At 52.8% G+C, this 17,000-nt stretch overlaps 1 protein-coding gene across 1 annotated transcript in view; it reads left to right on the top strand.

Moving 5' to 3' along the window:
- The window catches only part of ARHGAP17 (Rho GTPase activating protein 17), a 41,813-nt gene that overhangs the window by 9,635 nt on the left and 15,178 nt on the right, over positions 1–17,000 (top strand). The window contains exons 2-9 of the mRNA XM_056866346.1: positions 8,376–8,415; positions 12,180–12,284; positions 12,986–13,062; positions 15,015–15,126; positions 15,306–15,382; positions 16,057–16,168; positions 16,492–16,560; positions 16,711–16,792. Coding sequence (XP_056722324.1) covers positions 8,376–8,415; positions 12,180–12,284; positions 12,986–13,062; positions 15,015–15,126; positions 15,306–15,382; positions 16,057–16,168; positions 16,492–16,560; positions 16,711–16,792 — 674 coding nt within the window. The remainder of the gene's footprint in view (positions 1–8,375; positions 8,416–12,179; positions 12,285–12,985; positions 13,063–15,014; positions 15,127–15,305; positions 15,383–16,056; positions 16,169–16,491; positions 16,561–16,710; positions 16,793–17,000) is intronic.

Here is a 17,000-nt window from a genome sequence, read left to right as displayed (position 1 = left end):
CATCTGGCAGGTTGTGTGTCATCTGCTGTGGTTCTCTGAGATGAGAGTCGGGTCCTTAATTCTAGGATTATCCACCCACAGATCAACAACCCACGCAATCCAGGCCATAGTTCATCTGCTCTGTCACTTAGAAATTATCTGCAGTGCCTTAATTGTATGTGGCAAGTCTAGAATCAAGGAAGGTTTTGTGAGATCTTGGCTTAGTTACAGACGTAATAAATTACTCCTGAATTTGGGGGCAGGAAACAGATGGGATGTTGATATTGTGTAAATCCTGGTTTGGCATGGTCAGTAATTCCAGGGTCCCCCCACCACCATCAATCAGCAAATGTTTGTGTTTGGGGTGATCTTAAATCCGTATAGAAAGAGATGGTACGGGCAAGGCAAACTAGTTCCCATTCCAATCAAACTATCTTTGTGTAAAACTGGCTCTTCCAGAAAAGGCTACCTGTCTTTAATGGTTTTTGAAGCACACTCTAGCCTGTGTGGCATGGGCCCGTTATAGGTCTTGAATCAACAGCATGCCTTGTGGCCAGCCTGATCTGGGTGTGTTTTTCAGAGCCAGGACCCTCCACACCAATTCAGGATTGCACCTAGAATTAAAAAATGGGAATGACTTCCCTTGCCAGAATAGCCACTCAGTGATCCTGAGTGGCTCCAGTGCTGCCAGGTCGCTTCCAACTTATGGCGACCCTATGAATCAGCGTCCTCCACAATGTCCTCTCATTATCAGCCTTGCTCAGGTCTGGCAAACTGAGGGCCACCGTGGCTTCCTTTGGCGAGTCCATCCATCTCACGTTGGGTCTCCCTCTTTTCCTGCTGCCTCCTGGCCACAGGCTTGGAATTCACAGAGCCGAGCGCCATCTCTGGGGAGGCACAGCCTTCGGAGCGGTGCTGCAGAATCTCCCCAAAATCCTCACGCACCTCTTTGTGCGCATGCTGGGCTTGCAGCTCTTGTGTCCAGGGTGCTTTTATTTAAGCCGTCGTCTGATAAAAAAAGAATCCCCGGGATCGGCAGCAAGTGGATGGGTTCTTCCCTCACGTCCTGCTTGTGTGTTCTCAGTGGTCTTAACTGGCCGCTGTCTGACGTGCCTCTGTTGGACTTGGTGAGCCATTCAGCAAGGCGGATCCTGTTGTTCCGTGACTGCAAGCCAACAAGGAGAGGGTGGCGCAGGTCGGGCAAGCTGGAAGGCTTTGAGGTAGCCCTTTGGCTAGCCTGGTCTTGTATTTACTGCAGATACAAATAAATGAGTCAGGTTGACGGATGTGTCTTTACTTCGTTAATGTTTCTTGTTGACCTGGGTTAATATCGTTTTTTTCCCCTTGGGACTGTCAAAATTACCCTTCTTAAAGTACTTTGGACACAGAGGAAACCAGAGTGGCAGAGATTCGAAGCGGCAGGGCTTTGGTTTGTCGTAACCCCCTGAAGCCGCAACCCACATTTAGCCAGATAATAGGCATTTTAGAGTAAGGAGGAGTTTCCTGTGTCAGAGACAAAAACAAACAAAAACTGGGACTAGAATGGCTTTAGGAAGAAATCTTCTTCAGAAGGTCTCCTGACCGTTACTCCTGGGCATTGGTCATTGGTCAACGCTGTCTAACTTGAGGTGGCTGCGTGAAAGACCTGGCAGAGCAGAACCGGCAGCTCTGCTGCTTAATGAGTTTTGCTAACCGGGGCTTCTTTTCCAAATCCCGGGCTTGGTAGCATCTGAACGTTCTTAAAATGTATAATAATTACGCAGACCTAATATTATTGAGGCACGCCTGTGGAGGAAGGTCCATGTTTAATCCCCACATCTCTACTTGGGAGGAGGACCGGACCAAAGGGGGTGTGAAGGTCCTTTCCCTGAGACCCTGGAGAGTTGTGGCCAGCGAGAGAAGACGGATCTGACCGTGATAAGATCAAAAGTCTGGCTTGGTTTAGAGTTGCCAACAGGTCTGGGCAAAAAAAGTCCACTCCCTTTAATGGAAGATGATTGTGTAGAAGAGGCAGCTACAGATTTCCATGGCGCAGGAGTAAGTGATGTCTCATGATGTTATTGATCTAAGGCAGCTTCCCCGTGTGGGCTTTGCGGCTCAGTGTTTCCTGGGTCTGGAGAGGCTGAGGATGGTTGGCCTGGCTGAGCGGCTCCTTGAGGCAGGGGGGGCTCTGCCTTCGGCTGATGTGACCATGCAGAGCTTGAGACACATTGGTGGTGGAGGGTCTTAGGCAAACTGTCTGTAATGTCACAAAAATGCTGCCCTGTTTCCCTGTTGTGGTTCAAGCAAGCGCCGAGTGTTAAACGTGAGAGAGAAATCACCACAGTTTTGTGCAAAATGCACACCGGAACAGTAGCGGAGGAGTGCTGCGAGAGAGCCGCTTGCTGGAATTAAAAGTGGCCGGTTGGCTTTAACAGCATTACTTCTCTAAGCCGAGGGTGTTTCACTTCCCAGGGCTTAATCCCGGCAGGGCCAGCGTCCAGCTGTGTGCTTCAACGAGCAGGTTCCCTCCACGAGACATGAGCGCACTCTTTCCCGCCATAGCCGTGCAGGGGTACGCACACACAACAGCGTCCCTCTCTTGTTTATCCCGTTGCCAAGCATCGTGCAAACAGATGGGCTCACCCAGTGACGCACCGTGGAAGGGGAGGCAGACGGGGAAGGGCAGGCGGATGAAGCAACGTTGGGTTGTCTGGGTGGGTTTCTGCTGCCTGGGCGCGGACTCTCCGTTCAGACTGAAGAGGCCAGGGAGGGAACGTTTGCAGTGCTGATCTTAGCATAAATGGAAAAGGATTGTGGGGGGAAAGAGGCTGCAGGACAATTCTCCCATTCTGCTGTATGTTTTGTAATCTGCACACCAGTAGACTCAGCTATTGGTGCAGCAATAGACACCAGCAGCTCAGCTTCCAACATTTTTTTACAAAACGTGGAAGTAGTCAAAGCTAAAACTCACCAGCCCCAGGGACGAGAAGAGCCCCTCGGAGGCTTCAGGGCAGAAGATGAGCATGTAAAATAAAACCTGCCGTGACAGGAGGCCTTTAGAAGGCCAGGAACCCTGGCAGTGGCGGGGAGCAGGCCTCACCATTCGCTACTGATCAGGCGGGGCCACTCCTCTGGAAGCAACTTGCAAAACCAGGGTCGGGGCAAGGAGCCCTCGTGGGGCTTGCTTGCGCGTGGCCCTTTGGGATCAAGCCCTGCTGGGATCGTGGCTAGGGAGTTTTAGAAATCGGACAGTGAGGTCCAATTGGCCAAGACTTTGAGGGCACGCTCACCTTTGGATGCAAGCAGCTTTTACACTAAATGATCTTGGTGCTTTTTAAAAAAAAAGTTCCCAAGCTTGGCTGCCGTTGAGCTGGGGCTGTTGAGCGGAGAGGAGCCTCGCGTGTGGTGCGCATTTCCTAACAGACGCTCTGTCTGGAAGCTTCACCATTCTTGCCACTACTGAGGTTGGAACAGGCGTTTTTTGAGACAATGCGCATGTTGCCCAGTTGCTTCTGGCAGCCAGCGTGGAAAAAGCTATCCATGTAGAACTTGGAAACCGCTTTTGGGTGACATGGCAAGGGAACTCTCAGGTCACTGGGTGAGCCAAACAGGATTTGTTTCCCCCCCCTCTCCTCCCACACTGTGACCTCCTTCCCCTATTGTTTCTTTTGCCAGCCTGTCTGCAACCTCCTGCAACCTTTTGCACTGCCTCTGGGTTAGCTAAGCAGGGAGATAGCCGGATGCTGTTGGGTAGGTGTCATCCCCAGGTAAACTTGATTAACCCCGGCCAGGGGTCTTGTGCAAACTCTGGTCCTTATTTACTGCCAGAAAGTGAAGGGACGGAGAAAAGTTGAGGGCCTGAACCTGCAGGCCTCGGGCCTTGCGCTTGGCAACCTGACTGCCAGGCTCCAGGCCTCCTGTTGCCTGAAGCTGCAGTCTATGGTCGACTCACAGCCTTTGCTGGAGAGGAAACCGGCCCCTCGGGTTCTGGCGCCTCCGTCTTGGCCTTTGCGTGACGGTGCTGCAGGTTTTCCATGGAATCCCCCCCACACACGCACACACTGGCACCAAGTCCGGCCATTGTGCTGTGGAAAGTGAGCAGGATCTATCGGTTAATGCAGCTGAGAACTTAAGTTTCCCGAGACTGCTCACCTCATCGGTCTGTTCTAGAGGCAAAGAGAAATAACACTTCATCTGCTGACACAAATTTCAAAAAACCGTCCCAGCTCTGGGGCCGGAGCTGCTTGGATAGGTGTTGACCCTGCACACTGGGCTGAATTTCAGAGAATGTGTTTGTCTGCTTGCTCTAGCCCCCCCCCCCCGCCCCCAGTCCCTCAAGTTCTGCTTTGAATGTGACCGAGGAACCATCAGTGGATCTCCACTCAGTGCCCCGATGTCCTCCATGTTCTTGGGATGCGCGTTGAGATCAGGTTTTTCCCCTTTGCTGCTTCCCTGTCGGCTATCAGTGAGTCTCTTGCCTTTCCACGTGGCCTCCTTCTGGGCTTCTGGGCAGTCACGGAGCCAGCCTCGGAGGGACTTCTGACCAGGACGTTGATTCCCTGCTGTCTTGTGCTTCCTCCCGTTCCTCCTGCTTCCACAGCTCAGTGGCCGGTCGCCAGCCCTGAAAAGGAGCAAGACCCAGCTGGCTCTTACAGAGGCTGTTTATGGGCAAGCTGGGTCGGGAAGGGGCCCAGGGTTTGTCCAGCAGGTGCCAAGGAATTCTGCTGCCCCGCCTCCCGGGTCCCTCTTTGCAAGCTTGACAGAGCAGCCTCTTTGCAGTCCTACAGTTGACCAGCCGCAGAAAGCTTCAGGGGGACATTCCAGCCCCCCATCCTTTGTAGCAGGCAGCCGCTTGGTGGTGGAAGGTGGTGCTTTGTGTGCTCCCGGTCCCTGGTCCCTCCGGTATCTCTGGTTGGAAGGGTTTCTGTGGTGTTTGGGCCAGCCTGGGAGGAAGACTCTCAGCCAGAGTTCTTGGAGAGTGGCTGCCTTTCCAGACCAACTGTAGTGGCCTAGAACGGTGGTTTGGAGCGGTGGAGTCTGATCTGGAGAACCAGGTTTGTTTCCCCACTCCTCCACGTGAAGCCAGCTGGGTGACCTTGGGCTAGTCACAGCTCTCTCAGTGTCTTTTGTGGGGAGGGGAAGGGGATTGTAAGCCGGTTTGATTCTCCCTTAAGCTGTAGAGAAAGTCGGCATATAAAAACCAACTCTTCTTCTTCTTCTTCTTCATGTCTGGCAGCTGAGCTTCCCCTTTCCGGGCAGTGGCCGGTCCAGTGGAGATTTGCCAGTTCAGCAGCCCCTCTCTTTGCAAACGGCTGAGCAGCCAAGTTCTCCCCTCTGGTTGGGGGAAGCCACTCCACCTTCTGAGGAAGGACTTCCTGGTGTCCCGGGGATCCCTCTTCCTTCAGCTGCCGCTCTGCACCCTCCCCTGGATCTTTAATGACTCATTCTTAGGAAATGTGTCAGGGAGTTGCTGAGCTTGAGAAGCGCCTGTTTTTTTCCAGGATGCCCGCTGATATGTTCTGTGGGCTGGGCGGACTCGCACGCAGAGGCCGCGCCAGCCGGCCAGCCAGCCAGGAGAAACCTGGGTGATGCCCTCTGTTTTGTTTGGGGGTGGGGATGCCTCATAGCAGAGGATGGAGACTGCAGAGTTCTCTGCTTACTCATTCTTCAGAGGGAGAAGATGTTTCCCTGGGCTCCCACGGAAGTGAAAAGTTACACCTTGCTCCTGAACGGGTTTACTCAGGAGCAGGTCCCATTGGCTTCAGTGGAACTTACTTTTGTGTACAGTGTTTCTACCCAACCCCTATCTACAAGGAGTCTGTGGTTTGTGAGGTGTGTTGTTGGTGGTTTTGTGTTGGAAAACAAAATGCATCAAAATGTGAGCTAGCCTGTGGGCCTGCATGGGGCTGGCTCCACCAGATCTGATCCGCCATTGCTTGCGGGGAGGGGCTTTTCTCTCACTGGAGGGGAAGGGCCCTTCCACCAGCAGGACAGATTGTCGAGATCCTCCCTGCCCTTTGGCTCCAACCGTGGGGGATTCGCTTTTCCAGCAGTGCCCAGAGGTGCCATCAAAATCCACGTTTCTTGGCCCCAGCGGCCTTCAACGCAAAGGCAGGGGCATTCGTGACCCTGAGTTCCTCTCAAGCGCTCCATTTTGAACTGTGGCACAAAGTTAGTAAAAATAAAATGTGGGAAGTAAAAAGTGTGTTGGAAAACGAAAGTAAGCGTGAAGATATAAAGGAATCTACCTTTCCAAGAGTTCCCCTCCGATCTCCATATCTTGCCCTCAGGTAAAGTCTGCCACGGCACACACCCTTTTTAGTTTCTTCTGGATTTGAGCAGTCCCGGCTGAATCTTAGTTTCTGGGGCTGGGGGTGTTCAGCTGTTAAAGGCCCTTTTAAATTGTCTAAGGTCTTGTAATCTTGGGGGGAACCTTCAGATCCAAAAGGTGGATCATCAGTGTTGAAAAGTACCTAGAAATAATATCAGCTGCACTCAAGAGTCCCAGAATATGAGCTGCTGGCGGCAGGAGATTCGCTCGTGTGGCTTCCAGAGGACTCTCAGTTCTGCTTATGAAAATGTGCCGCTCCGGTTTTGTGGCGAAGGGGCACAAGCGTTTTATCGGCCTGAACAGAGAGGTTGCACATGGTGAGTTTCATCTACCCTTAGAGGTGGAGGAAAATTGGTACAGTGCAGACGGAGACGTGCAGATGTTGTGATTTCAGATGAAAGAAGAGTTGGTTTTAGTATGCTGACTTTCTCCACCACTTAAGGAAGAATAAAACCGGCTTACAATCACCTTTCCCTTCCCCTCCCCACAACAGACACCCTGTGAGGTAGGGTGGGGCTGAGAGAGCTCTAAGAGAGCTGTGACTAGCACAAGGCCACCCAGCAGGCTTCCTGTGCAGGAGCGGGGAAACAAATCCAGTTCACCAGATTAGCCTCTGCTGCTCCTGTGGAGGAGTGGGGGAATCAAACCCGGTTCTTCAGATCAGACTCCACCGCTCCAAACCACTGCTCTTAACCACTACACCACGCTGGGTGCAAAGGAGCTTAAATAAATAAAATATGCCGAAGCTCAGGATTGGGACGCTTCGTGATAGCCAGTCCGAACCCTGATGTTTCCTTTTAGTGGCAATTTTACAACGACCGGCATCCAAAGGAGGGTGGGATGGGTTCTGCGAGCCCAAGGTCGTCGTTCTCAAGCACTGCCCCCCCCTTCATGCAGCTAAATGCTACGTGTAGTGAGCTCTGGCAAATATCCCTGGAAAATTTTATTGCCCTTCCCAATGTGACTGGATTCAGATTCTGTTCTTCAAGCTGCTTGAAATCCACCCCTGGGTGGGGGGGGGAGGTTTTTTTCCCTTCTTAAAGGCAAAGTTTTGTCGGGCCTGTGCAAGTAGTATGAAAGGGGATGCTCGGAACATGGGCGGTGAGCATCAGAACCAGGGAGCTCTTCAGCGCTCCTCTTTTATTGGCGCGAGTGGAGCGGCTGGGAAGCGGGAGGAGAGCAGCGGCCTGTTCCCAGGCCTTTGCAAATTCTGCCAATTCCCAGGGAAGTTATGAAGCCTATGAATAAATAACTCCGGCTGGCAGCCATCTGGTCAGGGTATGGAAAAATGCTTTTCAGAACCAGCTAGCTGCCAACCGTTGCCTCAGACCAGGTACAGTTTCACATCAGCATAATGCAAAAGCCTTTCCTGAGTGCACACAGCTATGAAATGTTGCGTGGAGAATAATTGGCAAGGTATAACGGCCAGGCTGACTTCTCTGTCCCAGCGAATCCTTTGAAGACTCAAGGGGGCTAAGGAGGCGAGGCTGGGATGCCTGGGCAGGAGACATGGCCGTCGAATGGACAAGACTGAAAACTCTTTCCTAGTTTCCTCCCCAAATGTCCCTTCCCAGCCATTCCACTCCCGTAGGATATTCTGCACGTGGCACAGAGCTGGGGGCCCTGATCCGTCCCAGGCGGTGGAGTGCCCAAGACTGGCCTGCTGCAGGTAGAAGGTCACACGATCCACTGTTGAGGCCCCATTCACAAGAATTGTTTGAGATATGCCACGAATACTGAGGCATAAAATAGCATCAAAACAGTGTGGTGTGTCTCTTTGACCCCTACTTGCAGGCAGCATCCAGGGATTAGCGTCTGTTAGGCCTGTAATTTGAACAATGCAGAGAATTACTTTTGGCGCTGGCTAATTTGTGTGGCCCAGCTAGCAGGAGAAGAGGAGGCCTACCCCACCAGCCCTGCTTGGTGGGGGCGGGGGGCTGCTGGGGCTGGCATCCCTTTCTTCTGACAGGCATCAACAGCAACATGGTGACCCCAAGAGTCAGAGCGGGGATGGTCCTTGACAGGAGAACTCTGGTTTCTGGACATATTATTTCAGTGCCCTTTTTCCCCCCACCTTCAACAGGGCCGAGAGAACGGAAGTCCTCAGCGAAGATCTGCTGCAGGTATTGTAATTAATTATTTTACTAAAATAGCCTTTAAGGTCTTTTTATTTTATTTTTGCTTTTGTCTCATGGTGGGTCGGAAATGTGAAGCTAAGCAGGGCCAGCCCTGGTTAGTATTTGGATGGGAGACCGCCAAGGAATGTCAGGGTTGCTGTGCAGAGGAAAGCACTGGCAAAACCATCTCTCTGTTAGTCTCTTGCCATGAAAACCCCCCAAAAAGGCGTCGCCATAAGTCGGCTGTGACTTGACGGCACTTTACACACACACACACACACACACACACACACACACACACACACACAGGCTAATCAAACACGCCGTTTAGAAAGGGAGGCTTGGAGGAAGCCATCGGCAACTTTGCTCGGGAAACAAGCTGCCAGGCGTTCACCTGCATCTTGGCCTCAATTGGTGTCTGGAGCAACCCAAAAACAGCCATAAGTCGGCTGCAACTTGATGGCACTTTACACACACACAAGGAAGGGGAGACCGTCCAGCAGGTCGTGTTGCGGCTGCCAGGAGGAAGTGTGATAGTGAAATAAAAGCTGGAAGCGAACGAGGTTATGAAAGCTGTTGTGTTTGGTAAAATCCGAATTGTGTGATCTTTGCAAATCAGCGCCTATTAGTAGTCGTAGCAGTAGCAGCTTCATACATGAATCCGCTTTTCTCACTGGGAACTCAGGGTAGATTACAAATACTGTAAGAACTATTCAGTCAATCAGCAAGCAAATTGCAAATTAAAAAAAACCCTTTAATGGCAAAGCTTGCTAGTCAAAAAACAAACAAACAACGCAGCGGGGCTGGGTCGGTTACAGGCACGGCACGAGAAAGACTATTAAGTTAATCAGCCAGCAGAGTACAGAATAGGATCAAACCATTTAGCCCGGCAGCCAGAGTTTCTCAGTAAAACAAAATGATGGGGCGGGGGGGGGGGGAAACAGCACAAGCAAACAGAAACTTTGCCCGTGGAAGTCAATGTAGATAACATTTATCCCTTTATATAAAAACAATTTGATCTAATCTAACAGCAAGATGCTTAATAAAGGGAAATGATGCAGGGGTGGGTGGGGGTGGGATGGCGCACTGAAGTACTATTGTTAGCTTGTCCATTTTGTTCCATGGATTCAGGCTGGCTCTCAGCCATCCTTGCCAGCACAAACACATTTCTGGCCCTTTCCGCTAGGGACAGGGGAAAAAAATACTCCTTGGCTAAGTGAGTCTTGGGTCTTTCCCTGGAAGCCTTGGGAGATTCTGTTTCTGATCTGCTGCCTTGCAAAACAAAAACGCTCTCAACGTCCTACACAGCGTGGCTTCTTTGAAAATTGCATTCTGCAATTGTTGCTTGTTACAGTAAGGGAAAGGAAGGTTTCCTTAGCCTCTGGGAGCTGGCTTCTAACAAAGGACCTTCTTTGCATCTCATCTTCCACCTCCTTCCTCCCATTCAGTTTCCTAACATCTCCCAGCTTAATGTAGGCCTTGACTAACAAGGGCCAAATCTGTGCAGAGTTGACGTCTTATGTTCTGGTTCGGCTGATAAGCATGGCTTTTTTTTTTTTTGGCTAATGGGAGAAGGAGTTAAGGTATCCAGTCACAGAACCTCTGGTCCATGCCTGTGATGGAGACAGGTGAGTGCCAGTTCATACCTGTCAGAGGTGGAGAAGTGAGACAAAGCGAAAGGCTTAATTTAGGAAGTACTTCTAGGATTGTCGCTGGGAGTGCCAGGCAGGAAAGGGATTCCACATTCGCCTGCCAGTGAGCAGGTTTCTTGGCAAGGGGAGTGGGAACCAAGGGGCTTTGGGGCTCCTGGCATAAGGGATCCGGACCACCAACGTAAGGCAAAAACCAAGGAGACGCCTCGGTCCCTGCGCTTAAGCTGCCGCATCTGTTAATTTGCCTCGCCCTCAAAATAAAAAGGCAGTATTTGACTGGGACACAAGTTAAATTACTTTATGGCGAGAGTACTTGAGAATTGCACATGCATGGCTTTTTACTCAAACAATCGGGATAGCTGGTTTTTGTTTAGGAGGAGGGGCAACTGAGGAAGCTCAGGCTGGCAGGTGCCCCCCAGATGTTCCCTGGCACTTCCCTTTGGAAGGCCCTGGCTCTTCCCTGACCGGAAGCGTGGCTGGCGGCTTCATACAGGTGCAGTGTAAATCCGTTTCCCCGGATTTGTGTTTCTGCTCCAACCGTTCCTTGTGATTAAGCAGTGTTATTATGGCCTTTCCGATTCAGAAGGGGGCTGGGCAGAGGCGAAAATCTGGCAGCTGTCCTAAGTCAATATCTGTAGCAAAGGTTTTAAAACAAGAAACAAAATTGTGAGCCTTGCTGTTCTCATCGGTTGCCTGGGTAATCAGTTGAAATGTTTGGGCTGGTGGTGGGGAGACTAGGAATTACTCTGGCCAACAGTTGTGAGGCTGTTTTTGTCAGTCGCAGTGCTTGACCCTCCTGCCCCCCCCCCCAACGGAATCATTTAGGCGTTTGCCGGCTTTGCTGTGTTGCCGGGCAGAATCCCCTCTCGGATCTTTTGCAGAGCGTCTTTGGCGGCTTTTCCTTTGTGTGGATCTCCTTCTGTTTCTCCATATGTCAGACGGGTTGTTTTCTTTTTCTTTCTGGAATGCGCTCCCTTAAGCACATTCCTCTTTAGAAACAGAGAAGGGAGGGGGGCCGTTCTGCCGGGATGCATTCTATATGTTGTGCCAGACGCAGTTCAAAAAAAGTCAAGCTGTGAAGGAAAAGCCTTGAGAGCAATGCCTCAGTGTAAAAACTCTGCCTGCGGAAGAGCCAGCGTTACTACGGAGCACTTGCTGAGTCACTGATTTGTCATATATGGGACTGACTGTTAAAAACACACACCACAATCCTTTGCCCATGGATGTGCAAAAACAATACAAAATACCATTGAGCCCAGCTAATGCCGGGGTTTCCACTTGCCTTTAGCACTTAGCTTGTGGAGGTAAGATAAGTAGTCACCGAAGATTGAGAGGCCTGTTTTGAAAAGAAACAAATTCTTCAGTGGTAAAGGTATGGTAATTTGCATTGAATGCTAGTGTAGCGGCTCAAGCTAGGTCCGCTTCTCTTAAAGCGAGCGCCAAGTAGGTGACCCCTTTTTTTTAAGCCCCCAGGGTTTTGCATCCCAAGAGGGTTCCTCTCTGTTTCGGCGCCTTATTACAGTTGAAACTCATTAGGCATTTTTGACTGGCTTTGTTCAAACAGAAACCATTCCGGAAGGCCTCTTTCTAACCTCTGTGACTCATCAAAACACAGATAAAACCACATTCCTCCACTGCAGCTTGTGGAGGTTCCCAGCAGAACTTGGCAGGCCTTCGCACTCAGGCATTTGAGGGAAGATTCTTCCGCAGGAAGTATCTCAGCTGCTTGTTCGAGATGCCTCGCATGCCAGCTCCCCCCTCCGCTGTGGCATTTTCCGGCTTAATTCTAGAGCTGCAGGTAGCTGCTTGCTTTGAGTGAGGAGACCCATGGCTCACGCTGCCCTCTTGCTTATAAAGGGTAGGCGCTGCTTTTCTGCCATCTTGCAATGACCAGTTTTTTAATTTGTGCCACAGAGCCAGACCTAAACATGTGTTTGGCCTGCTCAGGTGGCTGCTTCCCCGAGGGGGTGAAATCAATGCTGCAGCTTCTCAGCTGTTCAGTACAATCTTGGGGGTCGGGGCGGGGGGCAGTGATCCGATCTCCATGCAACGCTGAAGGAAGGTGGTATGCCAGGCTCAGGTGCTGAGAACACGCATGGTGTCCTCTTCTCTGGCTAGATCGAGCGACGTCTTGACAATGTGAGGTCCGTCTACCACAATTCCTACAAGCGCCTGCTGGCGTGCTTGCACGGCCAGTATGGGACAGACACTGACAAGAGGCATGTAAGTACGGGTCCTCACTTGACCCTTCTCCCCTTCTCACGCATCGACACTCCCATGAGCGAAAGGGTGCAACTGCTTTCCAGCTCACCTGAGGGAAGAGAGGCAGCTTCGTCACTTAGCCAGCACCCCCAGCCTTCACACCAACCTGGATGGGCTTGCCATCCCCTGGTCCAAGCCTCACCATGACTCAAGCAGGCAGCCTCTCCCGTCAGCATGTGTTTAAGGGCCAGGAAGAAGGTGCAGCACCACCTTTACGGTCCGGGAAGAGGTTCCCAGGGTGCCACTTGTGACTCTCCACCAGTCCTCGTCCTCCCCCCCCCCGGTAGGCCGTATTGGATGGCCTCGAGTGGCGTGTGGCTAAGTGGCGGGGGGGGGGGGACACAGCCAGCGTGGTGTAGTGGTTAAGAACGGTGGTTTGGAGGTGTGGACTCAGACCTGGAGAACCGGGTTCGATGCCCCACTCCTCCACATGAACTGCGGAGGCTAATCTGGTGAACTGGATTTGTTTCCCCTCTCCTACACACAAAGCCAGCTGGATGACCTTGGGCTAGTCATAGCTCTCTCAGCCCCACCAACATCACAGGATGTCTGTTTTGGGAAGGGACGCCGGCTTGAGTCTCCCTTAAGTGATAGAGAAAGTTGGCATATGTAAACCAACTCCTCTTCTTCTTCTAAGTGGCGTTTTATTTCCTTCCCTGCAGAAGAAGCTCCCGCTCTCAGCTTTTGCTCAGAACATGCTCGAGGGCGCTTTCCAGCTGAGTGACGAGACCTTACTGGGGTGAGTGTTGCCCCTCTCTTCCGGCTCCCTGAGGGCGGGGGAGGTTCTGGAGGGCCCCTCCTCTTTGAGTGGATGGCCAGGGGCAAGCCTCAGCTTTTCTGACTGCCATGTCTGCCTTTGGCTGCTGTCCAGATGGACATGGGGTGGGGGTGCACATGCTCAAACGGGTTTTTGGATTTTTGCCCCCCACCCCAGCCATATATGGCAAACCACTTTGGAACTGGAGTGGACATCAACTGGGGTTTTTGGTGGGCAGCTGAAGGCAGACCTAAAGTTGAAAGGACTTTCTTTTAAGAGAATAATTTGGGGGAGGGTTTTTGGGGCTGGAGGGAGGGGATAAAGTTGTGGATCCTTCTGCCCCTCCCCCCTCCCTGGAAACCTGCTCTGGATCCCAGCCGAGAGCACAGCTCCCGAACACTCTCACTTCCTGAACACCCATCCTGAAACCCTTAGAACAGTGATGGCGAACCTTTTAGAGACCGAGTGCCCAAACTGCAACCAAAAACCCACTTATTTATCGCCGAGTGCCAATGCGGCAATTTAACCTGAATACCACCCCCAGAGGGGGCCCAGAGGGAGAGGCTAGGGTTGCCAAGTTCCTCTTCGCCATGAGTGGGAGGTTTTTGGGGTGGCGCCTGAGGAGGGCGGGGTTTGGGGAAGGACTTCAGTGCCATAGAGTCCAATTGCCAAAGTGGCAATTTTTTCCAGGGGAACTGATCTCTATTGGTTGGAGATCACCTGTAATAGCAGATCTCCAGCTAGTACCTGGAGATTGGTAACTAGTTCCTTAGTGTTTTCTCTCTACATATCAAGACAAATGGAAAGGTGTTTGGAGGATAGCTTGTGGGCACTTCAAAGGTGGAATAGGACTACACGCCCCTCCGCCCGCACAGACCCAGAGGGTGCCGGAGAAGCCACTGGAGGGAAAGAAGGAAGGAAGGAAGGAAAGAAGGGAAGGGAGGGGGAAAGGGAAGGAAGGGAGGGAGAGAAAGAAAGAAAAAGAGAGAGAAAGGGAGAAAGAAATGGAGCAAGGGAGAGAAAGAAAAGGACAGAGGGAGACAGAAAAAGAAAGGCCATTTATGCATGGGAGGTTTTGCCTTGGATTTGCCACTCGGTAGGGCTCGGCGGCAGGCTTGTGAGAGGCGAGCAGGGTGGGGCAGAGGGCGCCTCCTTCGCACCCACCGACCAGCCATGCCCCTCCGCCCGCACAGGCCCAGAGGGCGCCGGAGAAGCCGCCGGCCATGCCGAGTGTGAGCGCTCGGCTTCTGTTCCCCGCTCTCCCACCCGCCTGGCTGGCCGCGCACGCTCCAGCGGCGGCAATGGCGGCAGCTTCTGTGGGAGAGTCCGGGGGCCACAGCCAATGATGTCGGAGGTTCCCCACCCCTGGGCTACAGCCTCCCCCATCCGGGGTGGGGCAGAGCCGGAAAGGCCAGCGGCTTGGAGGAACAGTGCGTGCCGGCAGAAAGGGCTACGCGTGCCGGAAGTGGCACCCGTGCCATAGGTTCGCCAACACGGCCTTAGAACTTTTTCTGGGCTTCCCATTAAGGCACCCTAGTATTTCTATTTTGAGCCATTTGGAGTAAAACGGCTCCCTTCCTGTCCGACAGCTGTCTGCTTGCTGTTTGCTCTTGTGGCAGAACTACCCATGCAGGTCTTTGCATCTTAGTCCTGGTGTGTTATTAAACATGGTTCTCCTTGTTGGGAGTGGACCCCTCTAGAGGTACCAAGCGACATGGGGCTGACTTGTAGAGAGGTCTCAAAGGAACCCATTGGGGCCTCCAAGGAACCCATTGGGGTCCTCAGAGGGTGCCCTCTGGCCACCTTCTGACCCACCCCCACCCCCACCCCAGGCCATAATGGTGGGCTAGGCAAAGGTTTGTTCTGCTGGGAGGTTGCGCTTGGGGCTGTTTGAAATCCGTGAATAAAGGAAGTGAATTTTCCTTTGTTTTAAGGAAAATGCTGGAGACTTGTGGTGATGCGGAGAATAAGCTGGCCCTAGAACTCTCCCACCATGAGGTGCAGATTGAAAAAGAGATCTTGGAGCCAATCAACCAGCTGACGGAGGTGAGTTGCTCCAGCACATCCCAGCTGACCCTTCTGCCTCGTAAGATCAAGCAGTTGGACGATGCCTGCCATGTGCAGAGAGGGGGGCCGGTGGTGTGTGTTTTGGTTCAGGAGGAGAGCTGTCTGCACGGCCAGTTTCTTCTTTTTAAAGTCTCCTCTTCCTGTCGCCTTTCTTTCAGATGGAAATCCCCAACATTCAGAAGCAGAGGAAGCAACTGGCCAAGCTAGTGTTGGACTGGGACTCTGCGAGAGCGAGGTAACAACGCCCAGCGCTCACATGGGCTGACTCCTGCGCAGGAGAGCGTTCCCCTGTTGCTCCTTTTCAAAGGGAAGAATGGGCTCCTCCTCAGGGGGTCTGCAGCACCTTTCCAACTGGCCCACCGGCTCTCTTCCCATCCAGCTTTGGCCGTGTGCTTTCTTTGGCAGCCCAGTCCCAGCCACCAAGCTTCCCGTTGGTTGTCGGCAGGGAGTAGGGTCACTTGGGTGGAGGAGTGCCAGTAGAAGCACGCGCACTGGGTTCTGACCCCTGGGGCAGCAGTTCAGAGGGGAGCTGCAGAATCAGGCTGAACCCCCAATGAAGGGGCAGGTATCTTCAGTGAAGCCAAAGTTCTCAAATGATGGCTGGAGAGGATGGGAGAGGGTGGGGGGGTGCTACTTCCTCTCTCGTTGTCACCGAATGGAGAACCAAATCAGCGACCCTGCCCCCAGCACGGAGGCCTTTTCCCCGAAGCTCTCGGCCCCTCGGCTGGACCAGGGGATCTTTCTCACCCCTCATTCTAGAAAAACCTTTTTCAGATGGGGAGGCAAGACCGCGCTTTTCCCCGGCCCTGTCGCTTTGTCCATGTGGGTGGTACAGCGTGGAGCGCGTGGAGCGCGCAGGGACTTCTCCCCCCCCTCGAGTTCTTACCCTGTCTGGTCTGTCCTGTGCAGGTGGAACCAGGCCCACAAGGCCTCGGCTGTGAACTTTCAGGGGCCCCCGTCGAAGATGGACTCCCTCAAGGAAGAGGTGGACGAAGCAGGGAATAAAGTGGAGCAGTGCAAGGTGTGCGGTCGGGGGGGGCGGGCGGTGGCCAGCTCTGGGCTGGGAGATTTGGGGGGGGGGGCAAGAGCCTGGGGAGGGCGGGGTTTGGGAAGGGGAGGGGCTTCAGTAGATATAATGCCATAGAAACCCTCCTCTGAAGCGGCCATTTTGTCTAGGGGGAACTGATCTTGGTCACCTGGAGATCAGTTGTAATAGCGGGAGGCCAAGGGATTGGGGGGGGAGGAGCAAAGCCCCTCTTTGGCGTCCTGCAGAGGAACGCAGCGCTGCCTCCGACAAGCATCACCGTCACTCATTTGCTGCTTCTCTCTCCCCCCAAACTGAAGGATCAGCTCGCGGCAGACATGTACGGCTTCATTGCCAAAGAAGGCGACTATGCCCGCTATTTCGTCTCGGTAAGCTGCCCCACCTCCCTCCCCGTGGCCACCGCACTCCCCTCGCTCAGCCATACATTCCACATGCTTCAGCCTCCTGCCCTGTTGTTGTGTTTGTGTGTCCATCCAATGCTAACGTTTTGTTTTTTACCATGTGGGTTCTGTTCTCAGTTGTTAGAAGCCCAAGCAGATTACCATAGAAAAGCATTAGCAGTCTTAGAAAAGGTGCTCCCTGAAATCCAGGCCCATCAAGGTAAAGTAACCTGCTCTCTGCCTCTTGCTTTGCCTGTGCCACTTCTGCACTCTCCTGTCTTCTGACTTGACTCCCCACCCGCCCCCTTCTCGGCATGCCCCCTCCTTCGAGAACATGGGACCGCCTCCCCAAGGGGCCCCATCTCCTCGGCAGCTGCACCCTTCTCCCCCCCAACTTCTGCTAATACACTAACCCACCACTTGAGGGT

This window comes from Euleptes europaea, chromosome 21 (assembly GCF_029931775.1).
Source record: "Euleptes europaea isolate rEulEur1 chromosome 21, rEulEur1.hap1, whole genome shotgun sequence".
NCBI classification, from domain to species: Eukaryota; Metazoa; Chordata; class Lepidosauria; order Squamata; family Sphaerodactylidae; genus Euleptes; species Euleptes europaea.
Note: the sequence above shows the minus strand (reverse complement) of the source record. Positions and strands in the feature narration are given on the sequence as shown.